Source organism: Miscanthus floridulus, chromosome 7 (assembly GCF_019320115.1).
Source record: "Miscanthus floridulus cultivar M001 chromosome 7, ASM1932011v1, whole genome shotgun sequence".
NCBI classification, from domain to species: Eukaryota; Viridiplantae; Streptophyta; class Magnoliopsida; order Poales; family Poaceae; genus Miscanthus; species Miscanthus floridulus.
This window is the reverse complement of record NC_089586.1, coordinates 18,104,604-18,124,142: the sequence shown is the minus strand read 5'-3', so window position 1 is coordinate 18,124,142 and position 19,539 is coordinate 18,104,604. Positions and strand designations below refer to the sequence as shown.

The 19,539-nt window shown below is 45.6% G+C and overlaps 2 protein-coding genes across 2 annotated transcripts; both read right to left on the bottom strand.

The window, feature by feature from the left end:
- Nucleotides 1–237: 237 nt before the first annotated feature.
- Nucleotides 238–2,515, bottom strand: LOC136465160 (receptor-like protein 2). Its single transcript, XM_066464012.1, has 2 exons — nucleotides 2,485–2,515; nucleotides 238–2,145 (listed from the first exon to the last, which is right to left on the bottom strand). The coding sequence occupies exons 1-2, from the start codon at nucleotides 2,513–2,515 to the stop codon at nucleotides 470–472; spliced, it is 1,707 nt and encodes a 568-aa protein (XP_066320109.1). The 3' UTR covers nucleotides 238–469.
- A 10,362-nt stretch (nucleotides 2,516–12,877) lies between these two features.
- On the bottom strand, nucleotides 12,878–15,588 carry LOC136462706 (receptor-like protein 2). Its single transcript, XM_066461765.1, has one exon. It carries the CDS (start codon nucleotides 15,576–15,578, stop codon nucleotides 13,431–13,433), a length of 2,148 nt encoding a protein of 715 aa, XP_066317862.1. The 5' UTR covers nucleotides 15,579–15,588; the 3' UTR covers nucleotides 12,878–13,430.
- Between the last annotated feature and the right edge of the window lie 3,951 nt (nucleotides 15,589–19,539).

Below are 19,539 nucleotides of genomic sequence, written 5' to 3'. Positions count from 1 at the left end.
AGCAAGTATGTATACGTATGATACATTATATATTTAGAACACCTTCTCAAATAGCAATCTCTTAAGAAAAAGTGCTCGTCCGAGAGGAAAAATAGCCTTACAACGGCGCTCCCTCACTTCGTTTACTCGGTCACAACATCAATTCTCAGACTTATACTGAGTAAATGTTATAAATGCAGTCACACAGTCGCATTAACTCAATAAATCAACATAGTCCAGTGACTAAATACTCCCATTTCAGTTTATTTCAGTACAGATTATTCTGTGCCTCCACTGATATCATCCATTGAATGGAGAGCATGGGCTAAATGCCGCTAACTATGAGATGTGTTGATCTTGATGCTGCTGGAGCCTCTCGATTGCATTACTGAAGGTTGAAGTTGTGGCTGTTTATTGCTAGGTTCTGTTCTGTACACTGCGTATCCGAAACCAGGACACATTATTGTAGAACATTTCTACTCAAGTAGCTTCAGCCGAAATAAATATATCTGAATAGGACCATCTGGTCGTACAACACTCCGACACCGAAGAACATACCAAAGGCCATCCCAAAGATGACCTTGTTGGTGTACTCTTCTGTGGAGACAATGGAGACCGGAGCTGCATCTGTTGAATTACAGTGGTGCATCAGCGTAGCGCTGCACAGCTTTGGGTTCCCAAAAAAGCTAGAATCTGGAAATGTGCTAAACTGGCCTCCAGTTGGAACAGGCCCTTCTAGATCGTTTCTGGAAATGTTGAATTTGGAAAGGAAGTGAAGCCTCTCCAGTGCAGAAGGGATTGCACCGGTCAAATTATTGTAGGATAAGTCTAGCACCTGCAGGTTGGTGAGGTTGCCGACTGATTGTGGGATCTCCCCATGTAAGTTGTTGAAGCTCAAGTTGAGTGTAAGGAGTGCTTGTAGCTGGCCAATCTCTGGGGGAATTACACCGGTGAACTTGTTGTTTCCTAGATTCAACATTTTAGGGAAGCCACTGGTTGTACGGTATTGAAGAAACGGTGTCAGGTAGATAGGAAACTTAAGTACTATTGGGTCAGAGTGAGCTGCCTCAAGCGTTGGCATCTCCATCAGTGCTGTTGGTATGTCACCAGTAAGATTGCTATTGGATATGTCTAGATAGAAAAGAAGGTTTAAGCTATTAATCCAGGCTGGTATTGGTCCACTGAGTCTGTTGTTGTCTAATAGCAACCCTCGCAAATTTTTGAGCTTAGCCAGCCAGGTAGGTGGCTTCCCATACAGTGGACATTCATTTATAGCAAGACACATAAGATTCTCAAAGCCATGAAATTCATCATAGTCTGGCATGGTCTCATGCTTGAAGTTGCCCCCAATTAGCACGAGAGCGAGGGTCCTAGACTTACCGAGGATTTGAAGCGTATTTGTGATATTTGTAAAATTGTTGTGAGCGAGAGCTAGGAATCTGAGGGACTTGAGATTGTTTATCCCCGATGAAAATTGACCATGAAGGTTGTTGAAAGATAGCCGCAGTGCAATAAGGTTGCTGCAGGAGTAGAGGCTCCCTGGAATTGTGCCAGTGAATTTGTTTGACCTGTAATCTAAAAATTTTAGATTAGACAGGGTGGAGAAGTTGATACGTTTGAGATCTCCTTGGAACTTGTTGTCTTTAAGGATGATGGTGTTGAGATTGGAGCAACTGCTAAGAGCTGGTGGCAGCTTTCCAGTCATGTTGTTATTGTCTAAGTGAAGCTCCTCCAGCCTCTTGAGCTGCCCAATAGATTTTGGGATCTTGCCATTTAGCCCATTCCACCCAAGATCAAGGATGATCAAATTTTTGAGTTTACCTACATGCTCAGGATCAAGTGTTCCTTGCAAATGGTTGTTAGGGAAAGAGAGGTGCTCTAGTGAGGTAACATTGAAGATCTCATCTGGGAGGGTCCCACTGAGTTGGTTCTGGCCAGCCTTAAGCACTCTCAAACCGGAGCACTTACCAAGCTCTGGGGGTATCCTACCAATGAACTGGTTGTAGCTAATGTCAAGGACCACAAGGAATGGCTTTTCAACACAAACTGTGCTTGGAATTTCCCCAGTAAAGCTATTATTGCTCATATTCAGAGCAGCCAGATTCGTCATGCCCTCCAATGTGGTGGATGGAAAATATCCTGTGAGAAAGTTATTATTGCCCGCTGCTGCTTACGGCGCGTCCCCAGTCCCCATCTCGGTCGCCGTGGGGCCGGAGCTCCGCCTCAGCGCAACCGCTGCTACGCCCGCTGCTGCTGCCGGCGGGTCGGACAAGACAGGAAGCACGTCGGGCAAAGCGTCAAGTTCGCCTCCCCCCTCTACAACCACCCTGTGAGATGTTACTACTCCTACGGCGCTATGCCAACAAAATCTTGCCTCAGATCCGCTGCAGTGAAGCATGCCGCTAGCGCTCAATCCGCCAGGCATTCAACTCCCCCCCTCCAGGCTGCAACGCCCTGCTTTGATGGGGATTTCCTTTCCCGAGGGGGGTAGCTCAGGGCTGTCACCGGGGCGTGGCAGCAGGCCGATGGGGCGCATTCACGCGCACACCTCGCGTCAGAAGATGAAGGCAGATGGTCAATGGTCCGTCCGAGGCGCTGGTGGCGTCTCCCTGAGTTCAAAGGCACGGCGCATTCAACTCCCTCAACCACCCAGGTCAAATCGGCGTGCTACCTCCACAGCGATGAACTGCAGCGGCGCATGAGAGGTAAATGTTTCCGATGTCTCTCCCCTGGCCACGCTGCGGCGGACTGCAGAGACCCGGTGTGGTGCTTCTCTTGTGGTCGCTGGGGGCATAAAAGCAGTGTGTGCAAAGGCAGACCTTCATCCTCCCGGCAGCAAGCTCCCCCGCCCAAGACTGCTCCTCCACCATTCGACGACAACAACTTCCCGCCTCTAGGAACGGGCGTGATGGCCAGGCCCGGGGACCCCTCTGTCCGTCCTCTGGACACCTGTGTCGTGGCCTTGTCCATCGACAACATGGACCAAGAGCTCGATCGCCTCTCCATGCATGGCATGGTGGCCTGGCTGGGGGGGAACCGGCCGGTGGTGGAGCCAGAGGTCATCAAGAGGGCCATCTGCCACCATTTTCCGGTTCGTCCGGAGGATGTCACCGTCGTCAGGCACGCCCCCGAAGACTTCATCGACTTCAAGCACCGGCACCACCGCAACGAGGCTGTGGCACAGGGGACCTTCCCCTGTCGCAACCTCGACATCCACACAAGGCCGTGGCAGCTGGTCACGCACGGCAACATCTGCAACCTCAAGTACCGCGTTCGCCTATGCCTAGAGGGCATTCCCCTTCACGCCTGGAACGAGAGCATCGCCAAGAGGGCAGTCGCCAGAGCTTGCGACCTTGACTACGTCGAGAAGTCTTCGCTGGACCGTGCCGACACCAGGGCACTCTGTGTCTGGGCCTGGACGCACAACCTGTCCGACATTCCAAAGGTAACCTGGCTGACCATGTCGTGCAGGAAAGCAGAGTTTCACAGTTCACAACCTGCTCGCGGCCGCCGGGGACTCACCTTCAGGGTGCTGGTGCACCTTGACCTGGTAGAGGACCCACCGGGCAAAGATGGATGTGCTGCTGCTCCCCGTGTATACACGTGGGACTACGGTGTCGTTGACGGAGAGAGGACGCCGCGTGACCGCCACGACCCTCCGCCTGCTGACATCCACGACAGCCATCGCGACGACGACGGCGACCGTCGTGGACGCCGTGAACGCCAGGGCGACAACTGGTACTCGTATCTCACCCGCAACCTTTCGCGGGCGCCCAAGGACCACGAGTGGGAGCGTTCAAAGTCGAGGCACGGTGGCTGTCGACACCGGAGCTCCGAGCACGGAGGTCATCGACACCCACTGGACAACGTCGTTGCTGGCCATGGCGCCCGCCTATCTGCCCCAAGCAACGCTGCAGGTGACAACACGAGGACTCGGCAGTAGCTCGCCAAGCCCGCTGACCCCGGCCACCCAGTGGATGGCCATCGCCGAGCCCAGGGTCAGAGCAGGGAACGAACGCCCCACCGGAGGCCGCACAGACACGCGCGTTCGGAGACAAGGACCACAACGGCGCGTTCAAAGTCCCTGTCACCACGCCTGCGCTGCAAGTCGCCTGACTTCAGTGGTGGCAACGGCGACAACCATCACCCATCACCAAGTCCTCCCAAGGTGCGTGCTAACCAAAGTCAATGCGATGATAAGGCTATGATTCCATCGACCTCAGCTTCTCCATCCTGGAAGCCGAACGCCCCACCTGATGCCGCAGCACTGAGCAACTCTTCTTTAGAGCCGCTGACGGCCACTGCACCTCTCTCTTGCCTGACTGAATTGCAGGTCCCCCCCGTCAGTGACCCCGACATCGCGACACACCAACGCTCACACCTCGCTGCACAACGCCGCTTCCGCACGGGACGTGTCTACTCCAAGCGGCCAAGTGTTCCCCCCCACACCGGAAGCAGGCACAACCAGCAGGAAGCGCCCAGGTGGTGCGGTTCCACCCTGGGCTCGTCTACTCCAGACGTTGCGCCCGCGGACCAGCCAACATCTGCTCGCGCCGTCAACGCATGGCAAACGGCCTCCAGCGGCAACAGCCAGAGCAGGCCAGCGCCACTCTAGAGGTACAGGACGCTGGCCACACCACGCCTGTCACTGCAGCGGCGGTGTCAGAATTTCTAGAGGGGATCTCACAACCTCTGCCTCAACCCATCTTGCAGGTTCCATTGCACCAAACCAGCCCGCCACCGCGACGCAAGAGGCCTCTGGTCCTGGCACGCAGGAGCGTGCGCATTGCAGCCATGAACTGGCCCAGAGGTGATACTCAGGCGAAGGCTAGGCAGGTGCTCATGAAAAGGCTTGGCATCCTTGACGTGGAAGGACTCAGCCACGACAAGGCGTTGCTGCGCTACTTCAGCCTGTTCAAGGGACCACTCACCGACCACGCCGTGAAGGCTCTGACGGCATTGTGTGGCCTCGACGTTGCGGCAGCGCTTCCCACTCCGCACACTTAGATAGCTACTGACGACGATGGGTAGATCATTGTACTAATGTTAGTAACCGATCACCACTCCAGGAGCTCTAGGAGTTCCACATCTTTTGTGAGCGTCCAGTCATGGTGCTTGGGTGGGGCGACAGCCAGGGGCCTATAGTCGACTCCCCACCACACTGCAAGGACCCTCCATCTTGTAGTTCGCTGTAGCATCAGCTCTGTGTGCAAGATACTCTTGCCTTGTATCACTGCGCCGACAGACACTGGCATTCAAATGTATTGGCGACTCCAATTTGCTGCTTTCATGACCACGGGTCTCTGCATGATTATCTTTGTTCTTATTGCCAGGACCACAGCCCCAGATGGCTTCCTGCTTGCCTCCCTCCACAGATTAATCTTAAATAGGGGTCCATTGGTTTCTTTATGGCACAGCTGAATTGTCAAATACTTAACTGGAACGTCAGAGGCTTGAATGATGGCACCCACCAAGACTCGGTGAGCGAGTTAGTGAGAACCACTGGTGCCACCATTGTATGTCTACAAGAAACGAAGATGCAAGTTATGGATCATAATGTGGTGCGCCGAACAGTAGGAGTGGAATTTGTAAACTCCTGTATTGTGCTCCCGGCGGAACAGACTCGAGGAGGCGTTTTCCTTGCTGTCAATGAAGACTTCTTTGACCTATCCGACATTGTACTTACCTCGAACGCTATAACCGCGCAAATCAACATGAGGGCGGATGGAACAAGGTGGCAAATTAGGCTACCAAACTTCAATTCCTCCAAGAATTGAAGAACATTCCGCCGCCAGAACACAATAGATGGCTCATCCTGGGAGATTTCAATCTCATCTACCAGGCAGAAGACAAGAACAACTCCAATCTAAACCGGCGCCTCATGGGGGCATTTAGAGCGACGATCGATCATTTGAGGCTCAAAGAAATCAAGCTAAATGGACGCCGCTTCACTTGGAGCAATCAACAGGAGAACCCAACGCTCACTAGAATTGATAGACTACTATGTACCCCCAAGTGGGAACTGTTCTTCCCCGCGTGTTTCTTACACTCCCTTCCATCGCTCATGTCGGACCATACCTCGCTGCTACTCCAGGGAGAGCTTAACCACCATCAGAGCACGTCCTTCCGCTTCGAAAATTACTAGACTAAGATGGAAGGATTCCAAGATCTTGTCCAAAACATTTGGAATAGGCCGGTCGCCTCTGCTCTACCTATGAAACGATTGCATATCAAAATGGCGCGTGTGGCAAAAGGAATCAAGCGTTGGAAGAAAGACACGATAGGGGATATGAGGCTACAGCTCGCCATAGTGAAAGAAGTATTGTTACAATTAGAAGCAGCCCAAGAGCATAGGTTGTTCACTGGCATGGAGTTTCACCTATGTCGGCGCCTCAAAGCTCGTAGCACTGGGCTCGCAGCCATTGAAAAATCAAGAATCAGACAGAGATCGAGGCTCACATACATCTAATGTGGAGATGCTAACACCAAATTTTTCCACAGTAGAGCCAATGCACGCTGGAGAAAGAATTACATACATTGTCTGCATATGGATGGGGGGATTGCGGTGGCTCATCAAGAGAAAGAAAAGGTGATACGAGATTATTTTAAAAATCACATTGGCTCTGCGGTTCCGAGAACTTTGACAGTCAATTGGCAATCCCTTGGCTACAATCAACATGATCTCTCCAATTTGGAGGTTCCTTTCTCCCATGATGAGGTAAAAAATACTATATATTCTATGCCTTCCGATAAAGCGCCAGGCCCGGATGGCTTCACGGGTGCCTTCTTCAAAGCTTGCTGGGAAATCATTAAAGATGATGTTATGGCAGCCATGAACAGCCTATTCACATTAAATGCCCAGGGTTTTGAACGGCTAAACTCGGCTTGCATCATCCTTCTACCCAAAAAACGGAGGCAACAAGAGTTACAGATTTTAGACCCATCAGCCTCGTCCATAGCATTGTAAAGATCTTCTCCAAAGTGTTAGCTAACAGACTTGCCCCTCGACTGAACTCCCTCGTCTCCAACTGCCAGAGTGCATTTATAAAAAAGAGAAACATCTATGATAATTTTCTCTACGTCTAGGGAGCGGTAAAAAGGCTACACAAGCAGAACATACCGACTTTGTTCATGAAACTAGACATCCACAAAGCTTTTGATACGGTACATTGGGGGTACTTGCTTGAGATCCTGCAGGCTCTGGGGTTCGAACCACGATGGCGTGAATGGATCTCTATCCTCCTACGTACATCCACCTCGACACCCTTGCTTAATGGGTGGCAGGGGGCCAATTTTAGCCATGCCAGAGGCGTCCGGTAGGGAGATCCGCTTTCACCCATGCTATTCATCCTAGCTATGGACCCGCTACAACGTTTGCTTGACCAAGCAACCCAACATAGGATACTAATCCCCTTACCCATCACGACGGCAAAATGGAGAACCTCTATGTATGCAGACGATGCGGCTATTTTCATCAGCCCAACAAAAGACAATGTAGAAGCCGTCAAAATCATCCTATAGGCTTTTGGCACATTCTCGGGACTCCATATTAATCTACAAAAGAGCTCAGTGCATCCAATCAGTTTTGCAAACGTCGACCTAGACCAAGTACTATCACCTTTCACCGGTAGTAGAGGGGGCTTCCCATGCAAATATTTGGGGCAACAACTCCACATCAGATCACTGCAAAAGGTCCATGTGCAACCTCTCATTGACCGTATTGGACAAAGGTTATCCAAATGGAAAGGTAGATGGCTAAACAAAGCGGAACGCCTCACTCTAGTAACCTCTGTCCTCTCCTCCATGCCAGCCTACCACCTAACAGTGTTTCCTTTGGCGGCATGGGCTAAGAAAAAGATCGACAAAATCAGGAGATCTTTCTTGTGGAAGGGGGAGGAGAATGCCAATGGCGGACATTGCCTGATTAACTGGCCAACAGTTACCAGACCAAAAGACCTTGGTGGTTTAGGTGTTCCTGACCTTGATAGATTTGGGAGAGCCCTCCGGTTGCGCTGGCTTTGGCAAGAATGGGTGGACGACTACAAGTCTTGGAGCGGCTCAGAGCTTCCATGTTCTGATAATGATCGTCTCCTCTTCAACTCCTCAATCATTATAACTTTGGGGGATGGTGCAAAGACTAAGTTTTGGCACCATAATTGGCTTGATGGACAAGCTCCTAGGTACCTAGCCCCGAACTTGTTTCAAGGAGAAACCGAACAGTGCAACAAGAGCTCCGGAACAACAATTGGATGCACAAGCTAGGAAGGAAAATCACATCGGCTATCCACATAGAGGAGTTTGTGTCCCTTTGGATATGAATACAGGATGTGCACCTACAACAGGGCGTCTAGGACACCATCATCTGGCGATGGACCAAGGATGGGATTTACTCCACCCGCTCAGCCTACAGAATTCAATTCAAAGGCTCGCTCGTCTCCTTCCGTACGGAATTGATTTGGAAAGCGCATGTGGAGAACAGATGCAAGATCTTCGCCTGGATTTTAGTGCAAGATAAAGTTCTAACGGCGCAAAACCTACAAAAGAGAGGGTGGTCACACCAACAACAATGCGTGTTGTGCAACGGTCCCTTAGAAACCGGCCTCCACCTATGCCTATGTTGCCCTTTTGCTAAGGCGGTTTGGGATCAAATCCTCTCGTGGGAAAACTTCACTTAACTTCAACAGCAACCCCAGGTAGACCCCATCCATATCAGGTCATGGTGGGAAGAGGCAGCAAGGAAAGTGCCAAGTTCTGAGCGTAGACGACTTAGCGGGGTAGTAATCTACACCTTTTGGAATATTTGGAAAGAGAGAAATAGGAAAATTTTCAACAATAAGATAGAAACGGTGCCGCAAGGATAAAGGAAGACATAGAGTAAAGGAAGAGAGCACTCGCTTATGTTTAGCTGTTGTCCCCCCCTTGGGCCGTGCGTTTCCCTCCTTTACATGCTTGGGGGGGGGGGTGGTTGAAACCCTCATCTCGAGTATCCTTGCTTGTACATAAACTATCTTTCGCTATCTTAATTGAAAGGCAGAGCTCCTGCCATTGCGTTCAAAAAAATATGCTAAAGGAAGAAAAAATGACTTGTCCAATTGGTACAGCGAGCTTTGATTCTTTTCTTCTTCCTCTTCCTCTTCCTCTTCCTCTTCTTTGATAATCTTCTGTTGATTCCTGTTACTTTTCCTTTTTGCAGATCATGGAGAGTTGGTTCCCACTAGTTATCCATCACATGCTTTTAGCTTTTGGAGTCATGGTGGAAGGAATGGAGGATGAGAAAATATCCTTGAGCTGACATTCCTTGATATTGAGCTCGTTTCAGACATGCACAATACGCAAAGTCGCAAATACTAAACGGTCGATAAATTTACGTCCTTTGGCTGCCACAAGATCTAGGCCTGCATTCTTCTCCAGTCAAAAAAAAGAGAGTGGCATTTAGATTTTGCACAATTAACATATTAAAACTTTGGCTGTCGATATCCTTTTGAAAAATTGAACTTTGAAAACGATATCTCTAGATTTGTCTTGAAAAGTATTTTGAAAACATTAAAATTTGGCAAAATTTGCTGAGGGGCATTCTAAAAAGGTGGCTATTGCTAGCGAACACAAAAATGTCAAATTCTTGGTGGTTAGTTTCTTGAGGATACCACACCTATTAAAATATAATATTTTGCCCAGTAGGAGAGTTAGGTAGTAATGTTTGGAAGAGAAAAGGTAAATACTATTCTGGAAGGCATATAACTTTGAGACTGAGTTGGTTGGCTGAAGGATAATAAGGTCAAGATTTGATGGAGACCCAGTCTTCTATACCCAGCTGACAATACAGAGATGGCATCTTCTAGACCTAACACAATTATCTGTGCTGCATTTTTATTTACTCTGAAATATGGAAGATGCTAGGTCTGTAACCTTTTCCCTAATGCTGGCAGTGGCTATGTAAAAAAGTCATCATTGACATATATATACTTGTTGGTTTTTATGCAGCTGAAACTTGCAAAGTACTAGTAACCACCAAATTCCATTGTGACAGGGGTGTTCCCTCTTGTGATCTAAAAAGGAGCATGATCTGCTCACTTGTTTGCAAGGTAATTATCATTGAGAACACTTGTCCTGATAAAGAAAATGTATTCTTTGCCCATAGCGCATAGGCCATAGGAACTTACTGTGATATGAAATGGGCAACCATCGAATAAGAGAAGTTGAGAGACTACAAGAAGTTTTTGTTGCTATCCTTGCTGAGAAATCACTAGGGGACAACTCTGCTATTGGCTATGTAAATATTACATTGCAGCAAAAATAAATGTGATAAACTTACGTTACATATAACTACACATTGTTTATTGTTGACTGATATGGTGTAGATGGTACTAGTTTGGCATTCCTTGTTATTTTTTCATTTCCTCAGCTACCAGGTTCAGAGCTCAAAGGGAGGAGCAGGTGCAGCTCACTGGGGACACATGAGAGAAGAGAGCAGCGGGGTCCTGGCTGGACGCCAATCCAGACTCCAGAGTTCGGTATCTTGTCTGAAATAATGCAGTAGAGCTCTGTTCTCTACCCATATCGTAGTGTCAAGAACATGATCCTCTCTCATATTCTTGCTATCTACCCATACTTTGAGGAGAGCCATAACGACACAGGAGCCGTGGAAGGAGTAGGGAGCTCTAGGAATTTCTGGAGCGAAGGCCTTATTTGCGGTTGCAAGGTCCTGTGCTGCATGTGCATATCTGTAACCTGAAGAAAAGATGTTGGAAATTTCTTGTTTTTGGGTGAATTCAGTTCTTGTAATAGTGTCGAACTTCAGATGGAACCTAGAAACAGGTCCTGTACTAAACACTTTTTGACAAGTGCTCCAGAAAACAATGACATGACATACCCTGATAATTCTCCGCCCAAAGGAAAAGAGAGAAAAACTCCTGGTGAATCGTCTTGTGTTAACTCCAACTCAAATGAAGAGTCCAACGAATGGCAGATCTATTCATAGCTTCTTTACAAAAGGAAACTGATAAGCGATTCTTTTATTTTTCTTTTAATTTTTTTTGATACAGCTGCACTTGACAGTTGAAACACAGTATATTTTTTTTTGGCAAAAAAAAATAGTACTATCTCTGTCCCAAAAAGAATGCAACTGTAGGTTACGTGCTAATTAGAATGCTTCATGTTTGACCAAATTTCTAATAAATAGTATTCACATTTATAGCTCCAAATTAATTTATTATAAAAATACATTTCATAATTTATCTAATGGTATTTATTTGATATTATAAATATTTATACTTTTTATCTATAATTGATCAAACTTGATATTTAAAACATGACACTTTTCGGGAGTATTTAGCAGTGTGACGGTGTTTTTTTAATCGGAATCCTCGATTCCATTAACAAACATGTCCAGGCAAATCACCAGATACAAGGTTAATTACAAACTCAGGAGCTTGATTAAAAAATATAGAACATTCATGGGCCAAAACACAAGCTCCATGAGAGGCTAAAGCATCAGCAACCCTATTACATGTTCGCTTACAGATAGAGACTTTACAAGAATTGAAGTCATACAACATATGGTCTCTAATATGATGGATTAATGATCCGATTGTGCTTCTATCCCTCTCCATTGAAGATAGAGCTAATGCTAAGGTTGTAGCATCCGTTTACAGAATAATGCGCATCATGCCAAGATTTGCTACATGCTGGATTCCTCGGAGGGTAGCCATTGCTTCAGTTTGCAAAGCAGAAGCCATATATTTTATATTACCAGCACCAGTTGCAAGCACATTCCCACATGTGTCCCTAATCGTAAAGCCCCAGCCTCCTATTCTTGTCTCTTGATAAAAGACACCATCAATATTGATCTTGTAATTGTCCATAGGTGGTGGCTTCAATGAGTATGGTACAATTTTTTTACGGACTGACATGTATTGTTCAATCTCTCAAATTCTAGAAGATGGTACAAAACAGAATTCTGAATTTCTTGTGCATTCATCAGCCTGTGTCCTTCATTTACCTTATTTCTTGCCGACCACCATCTCCACAACAACACTATCATCTTTTATACAGATTTATCTAAAGACAAGATCATGTTGACAGTTTCCTTCCCTGATTGACATCCCTATAAAGTTACTCTGCATGTCCATTAGCCGCCGACAGTGTTTCACATATTTACATTTGAAAAAAAATGGTCGTAGTTCTCGTCTAGTCTATTGCAAACCGGACACGGGGTGTCAATCTTGATTCCTCAACAGGCCAAATTTCTTTTGACAGGCAGACTGTTGTGGGCTAAACACCAAATAAACATCTGAGCCTTATTAGGGACTTTCAGTTGCCAAATCTTATGCCATTGGAATTCGTCTTCCCTATTACTTGCACTCGCAGATGTAGAAGCATCCATGTGGACAAGTGCATCTCTCCTAGCCACAGCCAACTTATAAGCTGATTTAACCGAGAAATATCCCTTTGAATCAAAGTGGCAAGCAGGCCAATCTTCCATTCGATCATCAATAGGAATCCTGAGAATCTCATTTGCATCTTCTGGGCAAAAGGTATCATGTACTAGTTGCACGTCCCATTGTCCTGTTATTGGATCAATTAGCTCATCCACTCCCCCCAGCAAAGAAGCACGCCTTGGTGTTATCAGCCTTCTGGTAGCGCCTCTACTCTCTAGGTAGTGGTCAACGTGTTTTTCCCTGAAATCTTCTTGGGCCTCACTTTCTCAGCCCACAAGTTCAGCCTTTAACGGTCCGGCTCACACTATTCCGCACCATAGCGGCCCAGCCCATGTCCAAGCCTAAAACGAACCGCAAACCAGGCAACTAGGCGGCGACCAGGCGTGCGCAGCGGCGGCGGCCGCGGCCGCGGCGGACAGCTACCGGAGTGGGTCAGCAGCTCCAGCGAGGTACATCCTACAACCTGTATGGGTGGCTGCAAAAATGGGGACGCGTAACCGTCTAGTGAGCGTATGGGTGGCTGCAAAAAGTTGGTGGGATGTTCTAATGAAATATCCGATTCAGCAAAATTCAGTTGCTCTCTTGAGGTACTGGATACCTAATGTCCTGCCAATCCGTGTGCAGGAAAGGGCTCATTTTGTTTGTGAAGGATTTCTATTACTTGCTGCGTGTAAAGATTGCTCGAAGAATTACGCTAGTAATCCACCAATGTTTGGATACAGTGTTGCTTGGTTTGTGTTTGAAGATGAAATCACGAGATTAAAGTTTCACAGGTCCCCAACAAGATTGAAGCACTGATGTATTCAGAGTTATTTAGTTAAAAATTGTCATACTCATACATGTGTTACATCTTGGAATCCCTTCCCGGTTACATATTTTCTGGTAATCTGAATATATGAGCTAAATATATGGTTTCAATTTCACAACTAGAGCAAGCCTTGTAGACTGGATCTGTCTGAAAACCTGAATTACTTACGAAAATCATCATAAGCCAGCATGTGTACTGAGGTAGCACTAGCCAAAAAACTTTGATAATACTGTCTGATCATACAGCACCCCTACACAAAAGAATGCACCAAAAGCGATTGCAAAGATGACCTTCTGGACCTTGTCTTCAGTTTGTTTTGTGGAGAGAAGTGTTTCTGCAGAGCCACAATGGCGGGCAAGCATGGGACCACACAACTTTGGGTTACCCTCGAAGCTAGAACTTGGGAATGTGCTGAGCTGGCCGGTGGTTGGGATAGGCCCTTCGAGGTCGTTGTTGGAGACATTGAACTTAGAAAGGAAATGCAGATTGTTTAGTGCCGTTGGGATTGCACCTGTTAGATGGTTGCTAGACAAGTCCAGTGACTCGAGGTTTGTGAGGTTGCAGATCGATTGCGGGATTGGTCCAGTGAAGTCGTTGTAGCTCAAATAGAGTGTAAGGAGCGCCTTTAACTGACCAATCTCTTCAGGGATCACACCGCTGAAGTTGTTCATGCCCAAATTCAGCGTTGTTGAGAAAGAAATGGGCATACGGAATTGCCGTTGCTGGCTCTTATAAACAGGCAGCTCGAAGGCCTTTGGTTCGACCTTATCTGCTTTTAGCATTGGCATATCCACTAAGGCTGTTGGAATTTCCCCAACAAGACTGTTGTTTGATAGATTTATATGGAATAGGAACTTTAGGCGGTTGATCCAGTCTGGTACGGATCCAGTTAGCTGATTTCCATACAGAAGTAAAACTTCCAGATTTGTGAGTTTCAATAACCAAAAAGGTATTTTTCCTGATAATGAGCAGTGATTTAAAGCAAGGACCTGAAGCTTCTGAAAGCCATCAATTCTATCATCCTCTGGCATGGCCTCGTTCAAGAAGTTGTGCCCAATAAACAAGGTGGTCAGGCTGCTGCAACTCCCTAGGATCTGAAGTGCACCTGTGATATTTGAAATGGAGTTGTTAACAAGTGACAGAAATGTGAGGGACTTCAGATTGCCAATTCTTTCTGACAACTGGCCATGGAACTTATTTGAAGATAGCCGCAGTGCTGTTAGTTTGCTGCATGTATATATGCTTTCTGGGATTGTGCCAGTGAAGTTGTTCCGCAAAAGATCCAAGGTTTTTAATTTGGGTAGCTTGGAGAAATTGACATTGCTGAGTTGTCCACTGAAACTGTTATTCTTTAGGTCGATGATCACGAGACTTGTGCACTTGCTTAGAGTAGATGGGAGCTCACCAGACATGCTATTGTCGTCCAGATGGAACTCCTCTAATCTCTTGAGCTTACCTATGGACTCTGGGATGTTACCACTGAAACTATTCCCTCCAAGATCAAGGGCCACCAGATTTCTGAGCTTGCTGGTGCCATTGATCGATCCTTCTAGCTGATTATTAGGAAAAGAGAAGTACTCCAACAAGGTAAGAGTGAAGAGTTCATCAGGAAGAGTACCAGTTAGGTGGTTGTTCCCAGCATTGAGAGATGTCAGCATGGAGCAATTACTGAGACCTGGAGGGATTCTTCCACTGAACTGGTTGTAGCTGAGATGAAGTAAAGCAAAGGATGGCACGCTGACACATAAGCTAGATGGTATCTGGCCACTAAAGCTGTTGTTGCTAGCATTGAGGGCAACCAGGCTCTTCATCACCTCCCAGATGGTGGATGGAAACACTCCTGTAAACAAGTTGCTGGAGATGTTGAGTACCTGCAGAGGCCGGAAGGCTGAAGACTGCAGATCCTGCAAATCCCCGCTGAGCTTGTTGAAGCTGACATCAAGGACAACGATGCTGCCGGAGGACAAGAGCTCCATAGGTAGGCCTCCAGACAGCAAGTTGTTTGACAGGTTCAAGCTCACGAGGCCTGTGAGGTTGCCGAGAGACGGTGAGATGTGCCCCTGAAGACCTCTGGACGGCAGGAAAACACCAGTTACTGTCTGATGATCTGAACTGCAGGTGATACCTTCCCATCTGCAACAGCCTGTGTCGCTCTTCCACGAACCGGTGAGGCCACCGTCATGGGAGAGCTCGGCGACGAACTGGAGCAAGGAGGTCTTCTCCTTCTCAGTGCACGAGGCGGCGAGAGACGCCGATGAGAGAATGATCACAAGTGCAGTTCCAAATAATGGCGTTGGCATGGCTAACCGACTGGTTCTTCTGTTGCATGAAGAATGGGGTAGCAGTGGCTTCATGATTCTCTCGTTCTTTTGAGGGGTACCAAATCTTGAGCAATAAATGTGTGTATTCAAAGAAGGTTGTTCTTTATGGTAATCAGAGTATTCAACGTGTGAGAGCTGGCAAGCCGCTTCAGAATGTCTACTTCACGGTCTGTGATATGATATCTTTCTAACAAGTCTATGGCTGTTGAGACTTGAGACTGGATCGATCAACCTTGGTCAGAAGAAGCAAGACTTGTTGGCCGATATCGTGGACCTGTCGGTTGCTAGTATTCGAGAATGACAATGAGTATGTCTGCATCTATACCAGTACGGCAGTAGGTACCTGCACAGGAATATTATATGCATCGGTCAAATTTCCATTTTATTTGGAACTTTGCTACTGACTATATTCGGCCTCGTTCGGCTTACCTCATATTCGGCTGATTTGGCTTGTTTTTTCAGCCGGAACAGTGTTTTTCTCTCATAACAATTTAGTCAGAACAATATTTTTCAGCCAGTTTCAATCAAGTTTCAGACCAGCGAACGGGCCAATGTATGTTTCAAAAGAAAGTTCTGCAGAAAAAAAAAATGTATTCTGGGATCATAGAATTTTGGGCAATAGTTTAACCCTGGAGAACAGAGCTGGTTGGGTGAGGGATAGTAAGGTCAATGGTTTTAGTGTGGAACAAACACAGAGCTTTTTCACCCGATCCGTTTACTTGCTGTTCTTTGCTACTGACTACTGTTATTTTGTTTGCCCTGCAGCTGGTGCCGACTAGGTGTCGTTCATTCACAGGTCACTTGTAGTGTAGGTGCTAGCTTCGATAAAAGCAGTGGGTAAGGTCGGAGAGTCAAGATAGTCGGCGGGCTACTTGACTACATGGTGATGAGCACTCAGCATTTAGGGGTCAAGATGGCAACGGGTACGTACCCGATGGGTACTGGCCATCCGTACCCGCACCCGCCAGATTAAAATCTTATCCGTCGGGTTACCCGTACCCGTAGACGGGTAGAAAATTCATTCCATACCCGCATCCGACGGGTAATTCTTACCCGACAATATACCCGAGTTCACACACCAAAATATAATAGCTTCCAGCAAAACAAATCAACAATAGAGCAGCAAAACAGAAATATGGGCTGGTGGAGTGGAGTGAGGATGAGGATTAGGGTTTGAGGGAGTTCTGGAATATATATACTCATATGCTTATATGGGCCAAATATGGGCTATATGCTTATATGGGCTAAAATTGCAGAGGTTGGATATTATTTATGCGGATTTTTTTTTACTCGCGGGTATGCGGGTATGGGTAGTATACACCCACACCCGTACCCGCATACCCGATGGGTACAAGAATTCGTCCAATAACGTACCCGCGGGTGCAAAATGTCTTCCATACCTGCCTCCTTATCGGGTAAAACCCGTCGGGTTTCGGGTACCCGTTGCCATTGCGATAGATTGATATGGAACTTTTGTCCTAAATTCTAAATAATTCATTTCTAATACATATCTTTTTCTACACTTCTATATTTTAGTTGTCTGAATTTTACAGTGATTTCAGACAACACTTTGTACTACCAATTAGTATAAGTAAATTATCACTTTTGTGACTTGTTATTTGTTTTTGTATCATAACATATCAAATTTTTGTATCATAACACTTTTGTGACTATAGAAATAATTGTAAATTGTTAAATTGTTTTGTGCCAACACATAACAGATTTTGTCGGGTTTGTGGCTTTGTCTAACGGGTTTTTTCATTCTCGGAACAAAAAATTATAGATTGTGTCTATAGAAATTGCAGCGAGCCAAACTGCAATTTTAGTATAAAATATATGCAATAACCGTCGCCTGAGAGAAAACTCAAATTTAGGCACCTGAAATTTAGCAAATCCCCCCTTTTTATGTATCTAGAGTTCTAGATTAATACTATATTTCTAGTTACTTAGCAAAATCTATGAACCTGAAAAGCTAGAACAACTTACAATTTGGAATGAACGGAGTATCGTACATGCTAGACACATATAGGCCCAAACCCTATTAGGATATATAGGATAAACAAAGGAAACCCTAAGCAGCGTGAGATGTGTCGGCGTGTCACACTCTCCGTATAGTCATAATGGAAGTACTATGGACGTTCAGCCTGGAACAACACTATATGAAAACAGGAATAGGTACTCCATTCGTCCCAAATTATAAATTATAAGTAACTCTAACTTTTTTGGAGAGTCAAAACATTTCAAGTTTGACCAAACTTATATAATAAAATAATAACATTTATGATATCAAATAAGTATAATTAGGTTATTCATTAATTATATTTTCATAGTATACCTATTCGATTGATATGCTTTGACTCTTCAGGAAAGTTGAAAAGACTTATAATTTAGAGCGGACTGATAGTTTCTTGGTGAGTTTTCTTTTGACAAAAGATATTGATAACAAGGCAATTAGATCAAGGCGATAAATTCATCGTGAGACTACTCCCAGCCTCTGCATATATAGCTAAAAAAATACATAGCCTATAAATTTTTTAACATTCATAACAATACGCTAATTACTATCAACCATAGACTAGATCGTCATATACGTGGCTGGGTAAAAAGAACTCCCTATATGGCAGCCAAACCAAAGATTTCGGCTTCTAAAGGATAGCTTAATTAGAACGGAGCCCATATTGATAACTAGATAAACTCAAAAGAGATAAAATCTCCTTGTCAAAACTCATATTTTTCTTGCATAGCAATAGTGATCAACATGTAGCATCTGTCCCAAAGAGGTCTGACAATTTTACGCCCTTTTTTTTTTCTTAATTTCGTGTAGCCAACTAACTCTTGGGCATAATTTGGGAGCAAGAGAAAGACAAACCTAATGATAGAAAGCCACCACGTGTACTATCTTCGAATTGTAGAGGCTGGGACCTCTTTCATTGGCTTAATGAAATATTTCTCTTTTTCTAAAAAAATAGCATTCATATGGATTATTGGTCCTAGGAAAATTCGGAGATCCCGAGGCTACCTGAGTTTACAGATTAACCCTTTAGGGCGCGTTCGGTTACCCTGGTTTGGAGCCGAGAATAGTTCTAGTTTATCAAAACTAGTTAAATTAGTGAATCATTCAGAATTATTCCCGGTGTTCAAACCACAGGAACCGAACAGGGCCTTAGTGGGAATTCGAAAGCCGCTTCAAAATTTGTGTAATGCACGGGCTGTGCTATCTTTCTGACAAAGTCAACCTATCACCTATGGCCGTAGAGACTTCACCGACTCTGCTGTCAAAAGAAGCGAGCCTTCTTGGGCTCTTGGCCGATATCATGGACCTGTCAGTTGCTATTATTCGAGAATAACAAAAGCATGCACATGTTTGCATCGTTTATCAGTGCCTCAAAGAAAGTTAACCAAGGATTATACATGTTTGCTTCAGAGTTCATGTATGTACCTTCGTCCTTCACAGGGATATCTGTTCGCTTTGCTAAAAAGTCAGGATGAAAAGTATTGTTCGCTGATTTGTTGTGAGAAAAAAACATTGTTACTTCGCTGAAAAAGTACGGCTGATAAGCCATGCATCTGTCAACTTTCCATTTTGCTACTTTGCTACTGTACATTCTTGTTTTAAACCAAAAGCTTGGACACTTTGTGAATCTCAATTTCACTGAAGAAATTTAATTGATACAAAAGGCGGTGGTACAAATTAAAGATCATATCACTGCATGTACAACTACTACAATAGTAACAATAAATTTGATAACAACCGTATGGTGTAAAGATAGCTAAACTTCCTTATATTAATTTTAGAATTCACTACTAGAGTACTAGTTAGCCAGACAATCAACACTTAAACTTGTTAATTTGATAAATAAATTGATTCACATGAGACAGGATTGCATCCGATTTGTTGAGGTCCTGCCAGATGACAGCAAGTCCTGTAGGTGATGAAGATAAATTAGAGACTGAATTAATGGGGAGAAAAACACAACAGTAAAGACCAAATCAT